Consider the following 21,804-nt stretch of genomic DNA (forward strand, 5'->3'; position numbering starts at 1 on the left):
TCATATAAAAAAAAATAGGATATATAAATTAAATAATTGATTTTTTTTTTTGTGAAAATATTGGATATATTTAATATTTTTTTGTTATACGTATCTAAACTAAGTATCTTTTGTAACAAAAAAAAAAACTAAGTATCTTTTTATTATTTTTTTGACGAATCATATACATTGTTGAACAAGAAAAAATAAGATTTGATCAAAAAAGAAAAAATAAGATATTTTGCAACTGTATAAAACAATACTTACTAGTAATTAATTAACAACAAACAAACCCTTTCTTTCTTTCTCTCTTTCGTTCATCTTCTTGCAATAATCCCAACCGTCAGTTGCTTATTCCAATTCTACTACTCAATCATGGTTGCTACTACTCTGGTCAGCTCTGCCGGTGGCATGTTGGCGATGCTTAACGAGTCTCATCCGTCGCTAAAGCTTCACGCTCTTTCCAACCTCAACAATTTGGCCGATAGTTTCTTGGCAGAGATCTCTACCAGTGTTCTTCTCCTGTAATGTTTCCCTTTTTTTATTCTCTTGAATTTGCATTGTTATGTTATGCCTTTTTAGATTAATCAAAACTAGTTGTGTTTCAAATTCAATTGGTTCACTCTTTTTAGTACTTTTTCAACTGCTTCAATTATAGTAATAGAGTTTTGGTACTCAAATTCTACAATTCAGTGTATATATAGTATTGAAAGCATGTCTTTTCAATCAAGGGGATTAGGGTTCTACCGTTTTTAGATTTATACTACAATATGGGTTTCATGGTTCTCCCTTCAGTTACTTAGTTTTTTTTTTTTTTTTTGTGCAAACTGTTGAACAAAATTAAACGTGTGTTTTGTATGTATGTGTTAAACAGAGAGAGTTTGTATGAAGATGAGGAGTCTGATCCTCACCAAAGGCAACTTGCCGCACTACTTTTATCAAAGGTCTTCTGTTACTTGGGTGAGCTGAATGACTCACTATCCTATGCCCTTGGAGCTGGTCCTCTGTTCGATGTTTCAGAGGATTCCGACTTTGTCCATACTCTTCTAGGTGAGTGAGAATTGTTATTTGCTTTTATTCTATTTCATTTAAAGTCGTCGTATACAGATCTTGCAACTGGACTGCACTGCTAATATTTGTCCTGTTGGGTATTACTTGTTAGTGGTTTTATTCTTTTCAGTATAATAATCAACTGCAAAACAATGTCACTTATATATTAATTAATTTTGTTCTACAATGAATTCATGATATGTTCCACTTAACATTTTATAAAATCTTCTCATACTTTCAGCTAAAGCTATAGATAAATATGCTAGTTTCAAGTCTAAGGCGGCAGCAGAGTCAAATGATGATTCTAAGGTGGACCCTAGACTGGAAGCAATCGTGGAGAGGCTGTTCGATAAGTACGTATAAGCCACCGTACTTATTCTTGTGTTTTTTGTATCCAAGTGTCTCTTCTTAACACTTTTGAGTTTACTCATTATTTGTTGCTTTTCCTCAATCCAGGTGTATAGTGGATGGAAAATACCAACAAGCTATGGGAACTGCTATTGAATGCAGGAGATTGGATAAACTTGAGGAAGCAATTACAATGAGTGACAATATTCAAGGAACTCTGTCATACTGCATTCATGTATCTCATTCCTTTGTGAATGTTAGAGAATACAGACAAGAGGTAAGGGGAATGTGAGAGAGACTTTTTAAACAATGGTGGTTCTGATTCTGACAAAAGGTGATACTAATTGTTCTTTTTGTTCAGGTTCTCCGTCTCATTGTTAAAGTATTTCAAAAGCTTCCTTCACCAGATTATCTGAGCATTTGTCAGTGTCTTATGTTCTTGGATGAGCCAGAGGGTGTTGCGAGCATATTGGAAACACTTTTACGTTCTGAAAACAAAGATGGTGCTCTTTTGGCACTTCAAATAGCTTTTGATTTGGTAGAGAATGAGAATCAACCTTTTCTTCTAAATGTTAGAGATCACCTTTCATTGCCGAAGTCTCAACCTTCAGAACCCGTAGAGCCAACACCCAGTGATGCAGATTCTACTCAGAATGCTGGCGTGAATGGACCAGATGATGTTCCAATGACAGAGGGTGAATCAGCTTCTGCTGTCAATGTGCCTGAGGATCCAAGTGAAAAGTTGTATGCTGACAGGTTAAACAAAATAAAGGGAATTTTGTCTGGGGAAACTTCTATACAGCTGAATCTGCAGTTCCTTTACAGTCATAACAAGTAAGACCTTTTCTTTAAGAAAATTTTATTAGATCATCATTTCTTTGTTGGTACTTGGTAGTATGTTGGTTCTTATACTAATTGCATCTAATTTGCATTCAGATCTGACCCCCTTATTCTAAAGACCATAAAGCAGTCCGTGGAGATGAGAAATAGTGTTTGCCACAGTGCTACCATTTACGCCAATGCAATAATGCATGCTGGAACAACTGTGGATACTTTCCTGAGGGAAAATTTGGTGAGTTAATATCACATAGTTTTTGTCCCCCCTCCCTGTAATTTCCCATTTTTATGATTTTTGCCCCTTGAAAATTATAGGAATGGGTGAGCAGAGCTACTGATTGGGCCAAATTCAGTGCAACAGCTGGTCTTGGTGTTATCCATAGAGGTCATTTGCAGCAGGGAAGGTCACTGATGGCACCCTACTTGCCTCAGGGCGGGACTGGTGGTGGTGTTAGTCCATACTCAGAAGGTGGTGCTCTCTATGCCCTTGGTCTGATTCATGCCAACCATGGAGAGGGCATCAAACAATTCCTCCGTGATAGCTTACACAGTACTACTGTTGAGGTACTCATCAATATTCATCATCTGTTAAAAAAAAAAGACTATTGCTATATCTAATGTGTTGTTTATGGCCAGGTCATTCAACATGGTGCCTGTCTAGGTCTCGGATTGGCATCCCTAGGAACTGCTGATGAGGATATTTATGAAGAAATAAAAAATGTTCTCTACACTGATAGTGCTGTTGCTGGTGAAGCTGCGGGTATCAGTATGGGCTTACTCATGGTTGGAACAGGCAGTGATAAGGCAAATGAAATGCTCACTTATGCACACGAGACACAACATGAAAAGATTATAAGGTAAAGGTGTTTCACTTGGCAATCTGTTAAACCACAGCTTCTCTTGCTCTGACATTTACGGTTTTTAAATGTTTCAGAGGGTTAGCACTGGGAATTGCTCTTACGGTTTACGGAAGAGAAGAAGAAGCTGACACTTTAATTGAGCAGATGACTAGTGATCAGGATCCAATATTACGTTATGGTGGCATGTATGCCCTGGCTTTGGCATATAGGGGAACAGCAAACAATAAGGCCATTCGTCAATTACTTCACTTTGCTGTGTCTGATGTGAGTGATGATGTTAGGAGGACTGCCGTCCTAGCATTAGGTTTTGTGTTGTACTCTGATCCAGAGCAGGTTAGTTCTGCCTTTGTCTTTTTTATTTTCCCCTGTCCTGAGTTGCTTTTCTGTGTCTGTAGTCTGTTTTGGTTGATTTTGTTGAGATTTGCAACGTTACTTTCCTACACTGCAGACTCCACGAATTGTTTCCCTCCTATCAGAATCTTACAATCCACATGTTCGTTATGGAGCGGCTCTTGCTGTGGGTATTTCCTGTGCGGGTACTGGTCTCAGTGAGGCCATATCTTTGCTGGAGCCTTTAACATCGGATGTCGTTGATTTTGTTCGTCAGGGTGCCCTCATAGCAATGGCTATGGTCATGGTTCAGATTAGTGAAGCTAGTGATCCGCGTGTTGGAACATTCAGGTAAGGAAAGTCTATTATTTTGATGTTGAAGCAATAAATATTATTGATTTCTGACATGCCTCGTATTCTAGGCGACAACTGGAGAAAATTATCCTAGACAAGCACGAGGATACCATGAGTAAGATGGGGGCTATTTTGGCCTCTGGAATCCTTGATGCTGGCGGAAGAAACGTGACTATAAGACTACTTTCTAAGACAAAGCATGATAAAATTACTGCAGTGGTTGGTCTTGCAGTTTTCAGCCAGTTTTGGTATTGGTACCCTCTCATCTATTTCATGAGCTTGGCTTTCTCACCACATGCAAAACCTTCACTTTTTGAATGCCCTGAGCCTACGACTGTTCCCACCACTGCCTCAACTGAGAAACTTCCAACAGCTGTTTTGTCGACATCAGCTAAGGCCAAAGCTAGGGCTAGTAAAAAATGAGGGATTTATTAGTTACAAAATATCCTAAAAGAGATTTTTCTATTGTGAATTTTTTTAGCTAATTGTTATATTATAGTTTTATCAAATGGGTAGGTGTGTAATGGAGATTGTCTTATTTATCAAACTTTTTTTATATTAGAGAAAAAAGTAATTATTTTTTTAGTGTTACTGATGTTATTTGTAATTTAAATCGATGATAATTCTTTTGATTTTTTTTTTTGCATTTTTTCTTTTATTAGGGCCTATTTTTAATAATGCATAGGGTCTCCAACGCCCTTATATTGGTACCAACAATAAAACTACTAATTATACAAATAGCCAAGACACTGCTTTTTCAAATGAATTTTCAATATGAGCAGCAATCCTTGCTTGTTTAACTAAATCTACGTTGTAACCAAAAAAACTAAATCTACGTTAAACTTGTCTCCCTAACACCAAAAGTATGATATTTAGTATTGACCACCTTTGACTTGCTCATGTTACATTATTATTATTATCTTTTGACGAAGAAAATGTATTCATATAAGGCAGCAAAATCGGCGGTAACTGAAAAGAAGCAATATATGCAACCCCAATGTAAAGCAAACTTTGTTCTTTTCACATGCATGCATAAAATAAAATGTACTTGACGGTTAGACTTATATAATTGCTCATAACAAAAGCTCCATAGTTGTTTGTTTTCTAAATTCACTACTTGCTCATTTCTAGCCACTTATATAAAATCAAATAATAAAAACATGATGAGAAAAAATTAGAAAAATCATATTCATTTTGAACTTAAAACGATATCTATTAAATTTAAAGATTAGAAAAACTACAATGGTGTAGTCTTGTAAGCATTACTACTTTGTTTAAAATAAATAAAAAAATACACTACTAAACTTGTTAATTTGATGAACCAAGTGTTGGATTGTAAGCTAAGCAGCTAAGCAGGCCTGGCTTGCCAAGCCCACAGGCGCGCGCGCGCAGGTTGGCTTGAGCCAACTAGTTGCTTGTTGTTCAAGCTAGTGTTAGATCTCCTTGTATACTTGCCTATATAAGGTGCATTGCCTTATGTGAATAATAGAGAACACCATTTTACCTAACATTTGGTATCAGTGAGCCCACAAGGGTCCTGATAACTGCAAATCGCAGATTTTGCAAATTCAGTTACAATTCCGTTACAAACCGTTACAAACCGTTACAAATCGTTCTTCCCAAACTTCATCTTCTTCCTCGATTGATCGCTTTCTTTTGCCCTCTAATGGCTGATTCCGATTATCTTCGTCCATCAATTCCGAAGTTTGATGGACACTATGATCATTGGGCAATGCTTATGGAAAATTTGCTTCGATCGAAAGAATATTGGTCCCTAATCGAAGATGGCATCATTGTTGCGCCTGCAAACGCAACTGCAGAACAAAGACAACATGCAGAGGAAAGCAAACTCAAAGATCTGAAGGCCAAGAACTTTCTCTTTCAATCAATTGAAAGATCAATCTTGGAAACGATTCTTGAACGCAACACAGCTCGTGACATTTGGGAATCAATGCGCAAGAAATATCAAGGTTCGACCAAAGTGAAGAGAGCTCAACTTCAAGCATTGCGAAAGGAATTTGAAATCTTGCAGATGAAAGATAATGAGTCTGTAAGTGATTTTTTCTCAAGAACTTTAGCAATTGCAAACAAGATGAGTGCTTCAGGTGAAACCTTGACTCAGACTATAGTTGTAGAAAAGGTGTTGCGATCTATGAGTGAAAAATTCAATTATGTTGTGTGTTCCATAGAAGAGTCTAATGATGTCACCACCCTTACAATTGATGAATTACAAAGCAGCTTGTTGGTCCATGAGAAAAGAATGAAGCCTACCCTAGTGAAAGATGAAGAGCAGGCCTTGCAGGCTTCACATGGTATAGAGGTGGGGGTAGGAGGAGAGGAAGAAACGGTTCAAGAGGTGGAAGAGGCAGAGGTAGACAACAAAGTAGAGAGCTTGTTGAGTGTTACAGATGCCACAAGCTTGGACATTAGCAGAGTGAATGTCCAACTTGGGAAGAAGCAAACTATGCAGAGTTTGATGAACATGGTGAAGTCTTGCTTATGGCGCAAGAAAAGCTTAAAGAACCAGTCAAAAGTGAATTGAAAGATGAGATTTGGTTTCTTGATTCTGGCTGCAGCAATCATATGGTTGGAAAGAAAGAATGGTTGTTTGAATTTGATTCAGAGTTTAGAGAAACTGTGAAATTGGGTGACAATTCAAGAATGCAAGTCATGGGAAAGGGCAATTTGAGATTGCAAATTGGAGGAATAGTGCAGGTCATAACTAGTGTGTATTATCTTCCTGAGTTGAAGAATAACTTGACAATTGTCTTCTCCAATAACAGTTGCAAGGTGTATCATGAAAGCAGAGGTTTGCTTATGTCCACTGAGATGTCAGCTAATAGAATGTACATGATACATGCTTCAGTGATCACTCCAATGTGCTTCAAGACTACAAGTTCAGATCTTACACAACTGTGGCATTGCAGATATGGCCACTTGAATCTTAAAGGGTTGAACATTTTAGCAAAGAAATCCATGGTCAAGGGATTGCCTGCTTTACAAGAAACTGCAGAAACTTGTGAAAGCTGCATTATAGGCAAGCAACATAGGGATTCTATTCCTAAAACCTCAAATTGGAGAGCTACAAAAAGACTTCAATTGATACATTCTGACATCTGTGGCCCTATCAACCCTACATCAAATGGAGGAAGCAGGTACTTTATTACCTTCACTGATGATTTTAGCAGGAAAACATGGACCTATCCTCTCATAGAAAAATCTAGTGCACTATCTACTTTCAAAAAATTCAAAGCAATAGTAGAAAAAGAGTCAAGTTGTCAAATTGAATGTCTAAGAACTGATAGAGGAGGTGAATTCACTTCAAATGAATTTAATGATTTTTGCAGTCAACATGGAATCAAAAGGCAACTCACTGCAGCCTATACTCCACAGCAGAATGGAGTATCTGAGAGAAAGAATAGAACTATTCTGAATATGGTCAGGAGTATGTTGACTGAGAGAGGGGTACCTAAGAGATTTTGGCCTGAAGCAGTCATTTGGGCAACATATGTGTTGAATAGAAGTCCAACCATGTCAGTGAAGGAAGTAACACCAGAAGAGGCTTGGAGTAAAGTGAAGCCAGCAGTTCACTACTTCAAGATCTTTGGTTGTGTGGCCTATGCACATGTATCTGACACTCAAAGGAAGAAATTAGATTCAAAAAGCATTAAGTGTATTCATCTTGGTGTGAGTGAAGAATCAAAAACATACAAACTTTATGATCCAGCCAATAAAAGGATAATTGTTAGCAGGGATGTAATCTTTGATGAGTCAAAAGGATGGGAAATGAAAGACAATAAGCCTGCAAAGGCTCAAGCAACTGATCTAGATGATATTGAAGCTCTAAGCAACAGTGATGGAATAGATCAAGTGAGTAATGATGGGCCAATGGAGGTTGGAGAAAGCAGCCAACAAAGTCCTGATGTTGAACATGTTAGTGACACTGAAAGTTCTGATGAAGATCTACATGGTAATCCCATTATCTCTCCCAGACCAAGGAGACCACCTGGTTGGATGAGAGACTATGTGACTGGACAAGAGCAAATTGAGGATAATGGTTTGCACAATTTAGCTGTTTTCTGCAATGATGATCCAGACACATATGAAGAAGCTGCAAAGCATGAAGAGTGGAGAAAAGCAATGGATCAAGAAATTGAAGCCATTGAAAAGAATGGAACCTGGGAATTGACTGAATTACCAGAAGGAAGTAAAAGAATTGGAGTGAAATGGATCTTCAAAACTAAATACAATGAGAATGGAAAGGTTGAGAAGTATAAGGCTAGACTAGTAGCTAAAGGTTACAGTCAGCAGCATGGTGTTGATTACAGAGAGGTTTTTGCACCTGTTGCCAGATGGGATACAATAAGGTGTATATTGGCCTTATCTGCTAGCAAGGGATGGAAAGTGTATCAACTTGATGTAAAGAGTGCTTTCTTACATGGTGAATTGACTGAAGATGTGTATGTTGAGCAGTCATGTGGCTACCAGACCAATGATAAGTATAAGGTGTACAAGCTCAAAAAGGCCCTATATGGCTTGAAGCAGGCTCCCAGGGCTTGGTACAGCAAGATTGAGTCATACTTTGTGCAGGAATCATTCACCAAATGTCCATATGAGCACACTCTTTTTATCAAACATGAAAAAGAAGGAAAAATTCTGATAGTAAGTCTATATGTTGATGATCTAATATACACAGGTAATGATGAAGAGATGTTTGAAAGTTTCAAAAGATCAATGAAAAGCAAGTTTGCAATGACAGATTTAGGGAGGATGAGGTATTTTTTGGGTGTTGAAATCAAGCAAGCTGAAAATGGGATATTCATCTATCAACAAAAATATGCTCAAGATATATTGATGAGGTTTGGTATGGAGAATTGTAACAAAGTATGCAGTCCAATTGTCACTGGCTGCAAGTTAACAAAGAATGAAGGTGGGAAGCTTGTTGATGCTACTGAATATAGGCAAATGATAGGTTGTCTAATGTATCTTTTGGCCACAAGACCTGATCTTGCCTTCTCTGTATGTTTAGTAGCAAGATATATGGATAGACCTACTGAACTACACTTGGCTGCTGTGAAAAGGATTCTGAGGTATCTGAAGGGTACAATCAATTTAGGGATATTGTATCAAAGGAATCAAGGTGAATTGAAACTGCAAGGCTGGACAGATTCTGACTATGCAGGTGATTTGGATGACAGAAAATCCACATCTGGATATGTGTTCATGTATGGAAATGGACCAATCTCATGGTCTTCAAAAAAACAAGCTATAGTGACTCTTTCCACTACTGAAGCTGAGTTTGTAGCTGCAGCATCTAGTGCCTGTCAAGCAGTATGGCTGAGAAGGATACTTGATCAACTTGGTCAAACACAGGTGGGAGAAACTGTGATACTTTGTGATAACAGCTCTTCCATTAAGCTGTCAAAGAATCCAGTTTTACATGGTAAATGCAAACACATAGATGTTAGATACCATTTTTTGAGGGATCTTACCAAAGAGAAGATTGTTGAGTTGGAGCACTGCAGCACTCAATATCAAGTTGCAGACATTATGACCAAGGCACTAAAGCTTGAGAGCTTTTGTAAATTGAGAGATAGACTTAGCATTTGTGATGTCATTACTGTTGTTTAGAACTTGTAATTCATACTTGTATTAGAGGTTTAGCTTAAGGGAGGGTTTGTTGGATTGTAAGCTAAGCAGCTAAGCAGGCCTGGCTTGCCAAGCCCACAGGCGCGCGCGCGCAGGTTGGCTTGAGCCAACTAGTTGCTTGTTGTTCAAGCTAGTGTTAGATCTCCTTGTATACTTGCCTATATAAGGTGCATTGCCTTATGTGAATAATAGAGAACACCATTTTACCTAACACCAAGTACACACCCGGAGTACCAATGTACCATCCTGGTAAAAATGAAAATATGCCGCATAATATTAAGAAGAAAAAACGAAATAGAAAGAAATCTCGTTTAGTTAAAAAAAAAAAAAAAAAATCTCGTTATTTTGGAGGTGCAGTTTTTTTGAGTTCTCGGGATGGGTGGGGATTGGCGTAGAAGGTTCTTTAGGTTTGTTGGTCGGACACTTCTTCCATGGATCAAACCTGGCTCACTTTAAATGTAGTGATGTGTCGGCATAGAAATTGTGTCAACTTTAACATGTGTATTCGAGATGAGTTTAACATATTTTAGTCATTGATTAACAAATCAAAAATAAATACCGTAGGTGCATCATAATAAATCATTGGTTAATTTTTTCACTTTACACGTTATTCAATTTATAATGACCCAATTCATTACATTATTGTTAATAAAATTGGATTTAACTTTTTTTTTTTGTTACAAACTCAACTAATAATAAATAAATAAATAAATAAGTAAGTAAGTAACTTGTGTTCATCTTGTGCTTCAATTATTGTCCCATATATATCTGTGTTGTTCTTCACATATAAGAAATATATATATATATATATATATATATATATATATATATATATATATATATATATATATATATAGTGTCGTAAAAATTGGACCTAATCACAATAATAAATCACATATAAATTTAAATAATCCAATAAACATTAACGAGAATAAAATAAAATAAAATAAAATAGAGATTAGTAAAACTTATCTTATGATTGTTGTATATTGTTGTCGGCACCTAGCGAAATAAGCAACCACAAAGTCTCAAATAGGGAGAATAGTAAACCATGAAATAATAATATCTGAGACATGCTGATCGCACTGTCCTTAAGGATTTATCCGCCTTATAAACGCAAATCCTCAGGATTCAACAGGTCCTTCTCATATATAAATTATATCCGAGGTAACAGAACTAATAAGAATTATTAGACACCGGTGATTTAACTCAGGAAGATAACTCAATATGTGAGGAAGAGGAAAATATTTTTTCTATTTTATGTCATATATCAAAACATAGAAAGGAGGATCCATAGCCCATAAATAAAAACGGTGAGTGTGGCTTGCTTCAATTCCTCTCATTGCTCACTTCCTCGATCACCTATTTTCTGTCTATATGCTCATGTGGTGATTAAAAAATTATTGTTTCAAGCATAACTGAATGTCCTAATAATTAGGATTAAGTCTACATAAATTGAATTATAAAAATGTTTCTTTGACTAAGTAATTAAATCACATTTAACAAAAATCAATAATATTAATTCTTTAAAAACTATATATAAAATAATATTAAATAACTTTAAAATAAATTATATGATCAAAATATCCAACAATCCCCCACAATTTATTTTAAAGTATAAAAGAATACTCAAAAACATTTTCTGTATTAACATCATTGATGTAATCCATCAAACTTGTGTAGCAAGCTATATGAACCAGTGTTAGACTAATAGTACTTAACACACAGTAACATTGGTGTAGCAAGCTATATGAACCAGTGTTAGACTGATAGTACTTAACACACAGTAACATTGGTGTAGCAAGCTATATGAACCAATGAAACCTAGCGTATGTTAGCAGTCTATCAATCGCATTACACCCCACATTTCTTGTTGTTGCCGCTGTGGTGCGTGAATAGGTCGTGCGCGTGCCTGGATTCTTTCATGAGTGCTCTAGAGATTTCGCCAAGATCTCATACAAGCGGCCCCACTTGACACTCACATAGGTGATTTCATTAAGTGTATGCTGCAAATCATACACCACCATAAGGGCTATGAAAATCATTAAAAGCTATGTCATATTATCCTCTCTGTAATGCAGTGTCTAGCACTTTTTCACTCAAATCATAGGAAAAGGACTAAGACAAAAATTAATTAACTAATTTTTGTGTGCTAGCAGATCTAACAAGTAACTTGTTCTTACCCATATGAACCTTATTCATGGGATCTCCAATCACAAAGGTTGAGTTTCTATCACTTGTTGATTTCAAATGGCTTAAGTCCAATTCCCCTCAATGCGTCACAAAATTATTTCTTCCAAGGGGCTTTGTTTAGTAGCTACTTTATGCACAAATGATGAAGACATTTTTCTTTCATCAATATAATATTGACTAAGACGTCTCTAAGTCAATTAATCTCATATATTTATTCAAGTCTATAACAATAAACTTGTTCTCCGCAATAAAATTGTACAAGTCTTCTTAGTTGACTAAACGACAATCTTTCTTACTTAGAACAATTAAATTCACTTATAGATTTATTCTCATCGGCTCCTATCATCATTGTATTATACTAATACAATGGCTCATCCGCTATAAACAATATATCACATTATTGTCAAATCGACATTCATATTATAATTCATCAAGTCTACTTAGATAAATTCTAAGTGACAACATCTCCACAATTGAGGAAATAAAACTCAAGATTTGATTTATTATACATGTCTACTTGAAAGATTATCAAGCGACATCACCCCCACATTTGGTAACATAGGTGAATTTTTATTCAGGTCTACTCAAATGATTTCTCAAGTGACAGTGCCCCCATAATTGAGACAGTTTATAATGTCGCCGCACATAGAGATATGTTTTCTCATATTTCACTAAACATCATTGTATTACTTTAATAAAATGGATAACTCATAATTTCACTAAACATCATTGTATTATTTTAATACAATGGATAATCCACAATTTCACTAATCATCATTGTATTATTTTAATATACAATGGATAATCCACAATATACCATATTATAGTTTATGGTATCTCAAAAATATTTCATGATCACAATCATGTACAGATCTACTTAGAATATTTCTAAGCGACAACATTTTTATCACATATGTGTCTCTATGAATTTCTCAATAATATATATCCTCAATTTACTTCAAAGACTGCTTTTAATTTTTTTCCTTCAGTATACTCATATAATACCAATGTCATTTCACATATTTCTCAATGAATATGAGTATAATATTTTCACAATACTGTGTCAAAAATAATATAGTACTTATCCAACCAAAATGACAAAAAAAAAAAAATATTATGATATTTCTCCGTCAATTGAAGGAAATACAAAACCAGCTTATACAACATGTCAAAAATTTCATATTTAGCAACAGAACTTCCAACAAAGCATGATTTATATTAGTGACCACCTCTATATCATGCATCTCGTCTATAGAACATTTCGATCACTATCTTAAATTCTATAAAAAGATAATAATATTAGGATTATTAATTGATTTCACATCTTCACAAAATTGATCACAAATTCATCATAAGGACAAATAAATTATGTTTTTCAAAAGTCCACACATTGGGTACCAAAAATGGTCACGCAAAATAAATAAAGTTTTTCAAGGTGCCATAGAAAGAATTATGCAGCCTACATAGAATCATATTTATAACCAATACTTCTTAATTTTTAAAGGAAGGCATTAACCGCAACGCCAAAAACCAATTCAGTTTTAATTATCAAAAAACAAAGCTAAGTTTTTTAATGTACTATAGTGTGTGTGTGTGGACACTTTATTATAGTCTATGGTAGTCCTTTATGATCTATGTGAAAATTGGTCTCCCACCATGGGAGACCTATCACCCTTACCCCCCTTGACACGATAGCTTATGAGATCATTGCATCTATACATTATGAGCATGAATAAAAATTGCATTTTGATATACAATTAACAGTTAACAAAGATATTACATCTAAAACTGTGGTTCATATTTTGTAAGGAAACAACTAAAATCTATCTTCTTTTTTTTACCGTACCTAAACATGTGAAGAAAACTCATAAATATATATATATTTGCTATATTCATTTAAGTTGGTACATTATGTTACTATATTTTATTATATATAATTTATTATATGTGTATATGTAATAATGGTTGATATATTCATTATATTATCACATTGATGGCTTTTTCTAACATAAACAAGTGGTTCGTGTGGTGTACCATGCACAAGTCTCGAATAACATTATAACGAATACAAATTTTACAATGATTATTAATTAACAAAATGGCCCAAATTTGATCCATCAACTTCACAGAGCAGCCCAATTTCGACCAGTTTTTCTTTTATTTATTTTTCTATCGTATTTGTGCCAATGAAATTAGGAGTTTGCTATTCACATGCTACTTCTTCAAAATTTGTTTCCATAATACTCACTTCATTCTTAATTATAAGCAAAAATTTAATTTTTAAATTTATTGAATAAGTTATGTACTCCGTATTATTTAAACTCTTTTTAGCAACTTGCAATTTTTGAAGAATAAAAGTTGAAGACTTTTATGTTTTGAGGTGTAGTTTTGAGTTCTTTAATGATCTTGGTTAAGCCTCTTAGTCTTCGGTAGATCAAATCATCTATGACTCACTTGAAATGTAATGAAGCGTCTTTGTCTCGGTATAGAAATCATGTCAACTTTTATATGTGTATTTGAGATGAGTTTGACAAATTTATCTTGGTTAATTAATATCTCAAATAGTTTATGTGAGTTTAGCTCGGTTGATAGAAATATCACATTATATAGGTAGGAATTGAGGTTCGAACCCCGAACACTCAACTTATTCATTTTTAAAGTGAAATTTCTAAGCTACTTAACGGGAAAAAAACCTCAAATAATCAAATTATAAAGAGGTAGCATGGGTCTCGTCTAGGGGGTGCTCAAATCCAAACCAATCCAAATAAAAATCGCAAACCGATCCAAAAAACCGAAAACCGCAAAAAACCGAATATTTTTGGATGTGTTTGGATGTCCTTTTGTGAAAACTGCTGGATCGGATTGGATTTCGGATCAATTTTTCAAAACCGAACTAAACCACATACATATATTTTAATATTTATTTATCTTTTTATTAGTATGAATATATATTGCATTAACCTATTTTTTGTTCATTTTAAATTTTGTTAATATTATTTTTAACCTATTTTAACCTATTCATCTTAACCTATTTTTCGAACCCCGAACACTCAACATAGTCATTTTTAAAGTGAAATTTCTAAGCTACTTAACGGAAGAAAATCTCAAATAATCAAATTATAAAGAGGTAACGTGGGTCTCGTCTCGACCAAAAAATAACAAAAAAAAAAATTTAAATTAACAAAAAAATAAAATCAGAGTTTCGGTTTTTAATGAATGAAGACAAATAAAACTGAAGCTGTTGACGTGGAACATGATGATGTTTTATTGATCTTGCGAATACGAGGAAGAGTTAGGGATTTTGTTATTTTGCGAATTAGGGTTTTTGAATTTGTAATTAGCTCCTTCTTCATTCTATTGATCTCTCGCCATGACTGACGGTTTCTGGAATCGTCAGCAGCCGCTTGTCCCTTCTCCTGGTTTTCTCAAAAGACCTCGTACTGAATATGGTTAGTTCTAACCTCTAATCCCTTTTTTCTGCATTTTTTATTTTCGAAATTTTCAATCTTTTAAGTTTTTTGGTATTGGGCGTTTCAAAGTTAGGGTTTTGGAGCTTAGCATGTTAGGACTTTGTAATTTAGTATTAAATTGCGTGCTTCATTGGTATGAGATTTATATAAATGATATTGGGGATCGAAGAAGTTTTCGAATTGGTCATAAATTAGTCATAATTCAGTAGAACCAGTGTTTGTGGAAAATAGCGGTTTGTTCAAAATGTGCTATGCTACAATGCTGTTAGCAGCTAGTTGATATCTTTTCAAATTCAGCAATGCTATTGTGTTATATAGTGAGTCGTTATTTAACAACATTTAGGGAATCAGCTAGAATTGGACTATTGTGACATGTTCTTATGGAATGGTTCACTGTCTGACTGTATGCACAAACTCAGATTGTTAGACGTGTATTCATCTTGAAACTTAGGGCTCGTTTGGCCCAGCTTTTTTTAGAGCTTATGCAAACAGCTTATGCATTGAGCTTACAACATGTTAAGTTCAGATTTTGAGATTATTAAGATGTGATAATGATATGTATATAATTATGTGGCATTGCATTTATTTTTCTCTCCTGATTCCTCTCTATTTAGAAAACTGCTTAAGCCGTTCTCTTCCTTTTGCTTAAGGATTGGTTACTATTTCCTTGTCATCCGTATAAATTCATTGCATATCATTTAAGAAGCATTACTATGACACACAGCTCGCGGTAGCAGTGTCTGGTATGGTATTGCTACTGGCATAAAGAGTGAAATATGTTTTTCACCAACCACAGTAAAATGCAAGACTATGCATCCATTTTTTTTTATTATAAGTATTTTCTCTGTTAACCCCTTTAAGCTTTTTGAATAATAAGATGCTTTTGTTTTATCTGGCAGTCTTTTGATTTATTTGGTTGTCTCATTTTACTCTTTGGGCGATTCAAATTTTAGAAATTAAAATAGAAATTTTCCTCTTTGGTTGTATGATCCAAGTCAGCTTTCTTTTTCAAAAAAAATTGTGAACATTCTTTTAGTATTTCAGTTTTCATTTATGTTTTCCAAATTTTAATAACTTCTTACTTCCAAGTTAAGTTTGATATATGTTTGTTGTTTTGTTTCAAGAGATGATATTTAATATTTTTTTGTTGGACAATTAACCTTAATTGAGGTCACCTCTGCAGTCTGTAATTGGACTGCTTTGTTTGTTTTTCATTGTTTCTGGCACAACACATTTATTGTGCTTGGTAGAGGGGGTGGGTTTAGTTCAGTTCCACATCGCCCAGTGATATGGCCTTTGTAATGCTTATAAGGCTTGGCAATCCTCACCTTATAAGCTTGTTTTGTAGGGGTTGACTTAGGCAATGTGTGGGATTTTTCATTGACTTTTTTGTATACAGTTTTGGTTGTCGATTTTTTTCTTTCTGTTCATGTTATTTTGTAATTTTGTTCCTAGATTTATTTTCAAATGTTCAAAGAGTCGGTTAACAACAATGCCTGATTTATTAATCTATTTTGGTTGTACTGACAATTTTGTAGTTGTCAACAGTATTCGTAAAACATATTTATTATGTTATTAGTGCTTGGCATTATGTAGCACATGCTGTTTGGTTTTCTTAGTTTTTCTACCACGTCATATATTTAAATGTATTCTATTATAGTTTTTTATTGAGGTGGCTTTGGTTCAAATGAGGGAGCAGAGATAACCATTGCTTTGTTTTGTTCACCAAGGGAGGATAGTGATTTTTAATGGAGGGAATGGCTAATTTACTCTTTATTTATATAAGTTTTTATGTTGCACTTTATATATGAATATTTTTGTCAATGCATTTTTTTAAATTATGGAGTTTTAGATAAAGGGAGGAGATGAAGAATAAAGACTAAAATAAGATTATGATTCATGATATGACAAAAGAATTCTGAATATAACTATTAACTATTAAGATTAGTCCCAAACTATTGTGAACTTGGCAACATTATAATGTTGGAGAGGTAACGGAGGATGGTCCAGCTCTGGTACCATGCTTAAGTTGTGGGGTTTTAGATAAAGAAAAGAGAGAAAGATTAAAGGCGGAAAATAGATCATGATTAATAATTTGATGACACAAAACAATTAAGCACTAACCCCTATTTATATGGACACAAGACACCAAATCTTAATTGAATAGGGAATCAAACCATTATAATAACTAGAATAGAAACTAATTTTAAGGGATACTCTTAGATAAGAAAGTAGTCCTATGAGATATTTCAAGATAATATCTTGATATTATAAGATACTATTTTTCTTATATACTTCCCCCTCTGATTCCCCAAATGGCGAGACAAAATTGAGCACCGAAGGCTTTTGCTCCCCTTCCCAAATATTGGACCAAACAAGGAAATTTCAAAATAATCTCCCCTCCTCTCCATTTCTCCAAAACCAAATGCTATATAAGATTTTAGAGTAGCTTTAATATATGATGCTATTGCAAATAAATGGATTTTTTTATGTATTTTTCTGCTTTAGTTTTTTTGCTAAAGATGTAAGTTCTAAGACTAAATTCTGTAATGTTGCAGATGACACACCTTCTGGTCTGACCTCAGGTAATGGGATGCATAATTATATTGCTCAAAATAATGGTCACCAAATGTCAAACGACACTAAAACACTTGGGTCTGCTTATGACAGCTACCTTCGGAGTGCGGGGGTAATGTCTTAACCCTTTTTTTTACGTCTAATGTGCGTGCTATCACTGGTTGTTTGCTGAAAACTATCATCCTGTCTGATTGTGAAGCAGCTTACTTCATTTAATTCTGGGGAAGCTGGTGTAATTGGCGGTGTTGGATTGGCAAGGGGTGTTAGTGGAATACCAGGCCATTCACTAGGTGATCCTTCTGTCATGGGGCGTCCTGGTGGCCCTGAAGTTGCACGTAATGGGCGTAATGTCAACTTTGGTGGTCAGCTACCAATAGATGCAGTTTCCAGGCCCAGACCTGAGTCAATACCACTTCCCCCAGATGCGTCAAGTACTTTATATGTTGAAGGGCTCCCGTCTGACTGCACAAAAAGAGAAGTGGCTCGTATCCTTTATATTTCTATGATATTGTTTAGAAATTGTACTATCACGCTTCCATCGTTGTCTCCTGGGTTTCATTCATGTTAATTCAATTATTCAACTTCCATAACGTCATATTTAGATATCTTTCGCCCTTTTGTGGGATATAGAGAAGTGAGACTTGTGACCAAAGAATCCAAGCATGTAAGTGCACTGTTTATAACAGTTGTCTGCTTGTCCTCGTTTGTTTTTGTTTGTTTACTTGATTGGTTGAAAATTCCATTGTGCTTTTTATGATGAAATGCTCGTTTATTGCAGCGAAGTGGAGATCCTTTAATCCTTTGTTTTGTAGATTTTGCAAATCCGCCTTGTGCTGCAACTGCCATGAGTGCCTTGCAAGGTATCACTTCTTTTTACCTGCTGATATGAAAGGAACTTGATTTTATGTTCTGGCTTTGGAAGTTATTTAATAGGGAATTATCTATGCATAAGTTAACTTTATGGTACATGTGAAAATTGAAGACTGCCCTTAGGTTTTTGGTGCTAAATCAATGTGGTTATTTTTTTGTACTGAATTTAAATTATGCTAGCGACACACTCTTCTCAGCGCAAACTTTGAAATTAAAATGGGTCCCACTAAATTTATGTGGAGCCTACATTATTTAGCGGAACCTTTTGAATTTCAACCCAATTAAAGAGTGTTGATAGCACTTCACGCTGAATTTTGAAGGTTTATAAACAAGTATACACTGCAGAATTATTATTTGTTTATCTAATTCATAAAGGTGCTCAAAGATTTTCACCTTGAAAAGTTGCAAATCACTTTACTACTGAATGTTTAAGTTACATGTGATTTTAGAGGTTGATTGAAACCAATACTTAATACTCCCTCTGGTCCTTATTATAAGAAAAAGTTTACTTTTTAGATTCATAGAATGTTAGATGTATCTGGTCCATATTATAGACTAGATACATCAAACATTCTATGAATCTAAAAAGTAAACTTCTTATAATAAGGACCAGAGGGAGTAGTACTAGTAACTGAAGTAATGAATATCAGAAAAGTGAAAATGGGTCCCAACATCCATGTTGTGTTTGTAATAACTTCTAAGTAAAAAACCAACAGTACATTAAATTTTCACATACTGAGATACCTGTTATATTAATTATCAATATCAAGGTCATCACTTCTGAAATTGTTATCATCCTGCACTCTAGTGTGTCTGCCTCTTCTGTAGTTTGTACTACAAAATTCTGCCATAATAACATTGTCACTTATAAACTTTGTCATAGGGTATCTTTTGGTCACTGAAAATTCTGCCATTACAAAATTCTGCAAGCTACTGGCTCCTGAGTATCTTTGTCATTGATAAACTTTATTAGGATTTGAACTAATTTGTTTATGATTTTCAGTTAATTATGCACCCATAATTCTTTATGTTTGCTGACATTGTTCGGATTCCACAGGTTATAGAGTTGATGAACTCAATCCTGATTCCAATTACTTGAGACTTCAGTTTTCTCGGTCTCCTGGCCCTAGAAGTGGGCCTGCACCTCGCGGCAAGAGGTGAGCTAGTTCACGTGGAGCTTTTAGGTTGTATGTGCACATAGCCTACACAGGCTGAGACCAAACTACAATTGCATTTAAGCAAAACTAACATAACATTTATGGAATGGTCGTAGCCAATTACCGTGTTGTATAATTAGTGATAATATAAATTTGATGGTGTGAATGATGCTATTGTTGTATTGATTTTGTTTTTATAGTTTTCAATAATATGATAAGAATTGAAATTGGAGTTCTGCTTAAAAGGGAAAACTACTAGATCATAGCTATATCTCATATATAGCTCTAAATATAATGGCTGCTGAGAATGAACTTGAGAAATAGTGTGTTTATTTCAACAGTCTTGTGCTATTTTCAGCTGAGTTAGATAATCCAGTAACAATTGCTCCACAAACTGATTAAGGGTTAATATTATAGTCATCTATGATCTGGTATGCATCTACATATGGTATTAACTATTTCTTTAGTTTTCATCGGTTGATTTTTTTTTTGTTATTATGATATTGATATTTGTACCATGTTTCCATCGTTTTTGGTGATTACTAATTTCTATCGGAGAATCTGTGGGACACACAAGATGGGTTCTTTCCTTTTAATTGAATTTTTCCATCAGTATGAGTCAGAAATCGAATTTATGGCCACATATTTAAGGAGACTAAGACTCTTAATTCATTGTTGGTTATTCTTGGTTGATATTATTCGCCTTCTAATGATAAATAAAAATTGGTAGGTTCCATGTGAAATCTCAATCAAATCATAGAGCATTTTTTTCATGCAAAGAGACATTGTGGGATGCCCTTTACGTAATAATTACTAATGAGTTGTTGAATTTTTTTTTATATTTATTTAAAATTGTTTTATGTTTTATACTTTCTCTTGTCCTGATTGTAAAAAAAAAATTATGGACACTCTACTTATTTATCTTTAAGGTGGATTTTCTAGTCAATAGAAATTACTTGACAAAAATAATAATTTATTTTTAGGTTCATAGAATATGTAATGTAACTGATATATATCAAATACTCTATGAATTAAAAAATAATATCTAAAAGTCTCGGTTATAAATATCTTATTATTCATGATAAAGTTTATACATAATTTTGCAAGGCATGTGTTGGTTAGACACTGTGCTACTTGGCATCCTTTCGAAGAAACTGATGGGAACATTGTCCAGAATATACAACAGTTTTTTTTTTTTGTACAAGACAACTAAAATTATTATTGTGAAAATTGAATAATATCGTGTACGTGTATTGATTGATTAATTTGATTCTGACATGAGGGCCACGATCATTTATTACAAACTATAATATGTGAAACTTTGATATAAATTTGTTTCTAAAATATATATATATATGTGTGTGTAATGTAATGTGAGAGCGCAAGATAATTAAAAAGTTGATAGATAATAGTGAGAGATCTAGGAAATTATTCTCATCAAGTTAATTAAAAAATTGACTGAGATATATTCAGAGAAACATTGTCATTTCATAGTCATATTTAACAAAAATTGAATCTCCTTTTTTGAAGTTATAATGTTAAATTCTAACCACTTAATTTTTTTTATTTTTTTACCTAAAACTCTCACCACTAAGTTTGGTACACGTAATTAACTTCTTAAATAGGTAAAAAAAAATTGATTGAAATAAAAAGTTACGTGTCATCGGTTTGCATTGAACATAAAATGAAAGTATGAAACTATATTATTTTATTTTTTTTGAAACAATGAAACTATATTATTTTGACACATCAAGTAATTCGTAAAATACGATTGTTTTTAAAATCAAAAAGCTTTTTATTTTGCACTTTTTATGCCTTTAAGATTGCTATGGAATTTATGTACCAAAAACAAATGCTATGGAATTTATCAAAAAGAATGGTACGGAATTTTGAAGCAAATAATCCTTCATAAAAAGAAATTAATAATTTGTCTATACCATTGATGCTGCATGTAAAACAATTTTACATGTATATTAGTGCAAAATAATTTCCAATTAAAGTGTGTTTAGTTGCATATAACCGTCGGTACAAAATTAATCTTTTTATAAAATGGTGCTTTACATCACTTTCAAAGAGTAACTGCACACTGACTTATCCATATTCTTTTAAGGTCAGGCAGGGGTCCAATCT

At 34.1% G+C, this 21,804-nt stretch overlaps 2 protein-coding genes across 5 annotated transcripts; both read left to right on the forward strand.

Annotated features, from left to right (window-relative positions):
- The first annotated feature begins 233 nt into the window (after positions 1–233).
- On the forward strand, positions 234–4,358 carry LOC123905525 (26S proteasome non-ATPase regulatory subunit 1 homolog A-like). Its single transcript, XM_045955203.1, has 11 exons — positions 234–503; positions 854–1,029; positions 1,271–1,382; positions 1,486–1,654; positions 1,739–2,211; positions 2,314–2,449; positions 2,530–2,778; positions 2,851–3,071; positions 3,149–3,407; positions 3,523–3,755; positions 3,827–4,358. Exons 1-11 carry the CDS (start codon positions 355–357, stop codon positions 4,179–4,181), a joined length of 2,532 nt encoding a protein of 843 aa, XP_045811159.1. The 5' UTR covers positions 234–354; the 3' UTR covers positions 4,182–4,358.
- Positions 4,359–14,770: 10,412 nt separating this feature from the next.
- On the forward strand, positions 14,771–19,906 carry LOC123905599 (RNA-binding protein 2-like). 4 transcript variants are annotated; one of them, XM_045955303.1, is made up of 6 exons: positions 14,771–15,049; positions 17,629–17,759; positions 17,847–18,132; positions 18,244–18,311; positions 18,426–18,507; positions 19,575–19,906. In XM_045955303.1, exons 1-6 carry the CDS (start codon positions 14,971–14,973, stop codon positions 19,676–19,678), a joined length of 750 nt encoding a protein of 249 aa, XP_045811259.1. In that variant the 5' UTR covers positions 14,771–14,970; the 3' UTR covers positions 19,679–19,906. The 4 variants fall into 4 exon arrangements, with proteins under 4 accessions (XP_045811259.1, XP_045811398.1, XP_045811325.1 ...); XM_045955442.1 differs by having other exon boundaries at positions 14,776–15,049; positions 18,250–18,311; XM_045955369.1 differs by having other exon boundaries at positions 14,777–15,049; positions 17,850–18,132.
- The last annotated feature ends 1,898 nt before the right edge of the window (positions 19,907–21,804 follow it).

This window comes from Trifolium pratense, linkage group LG1, assembly GCF_020283565.1.
Source record: "Trifolium pratense cultivar HEN17-A07 linkage group LG1, ARS_RC_1.1, whole genome shotgun sequence".
Lineage (NCBI taxonomy): Eukaryota > Viridiplantae > Streptophyta > Magnoliopsida > Fabales > Fabaceae > Trifolium > Trifolium pratense.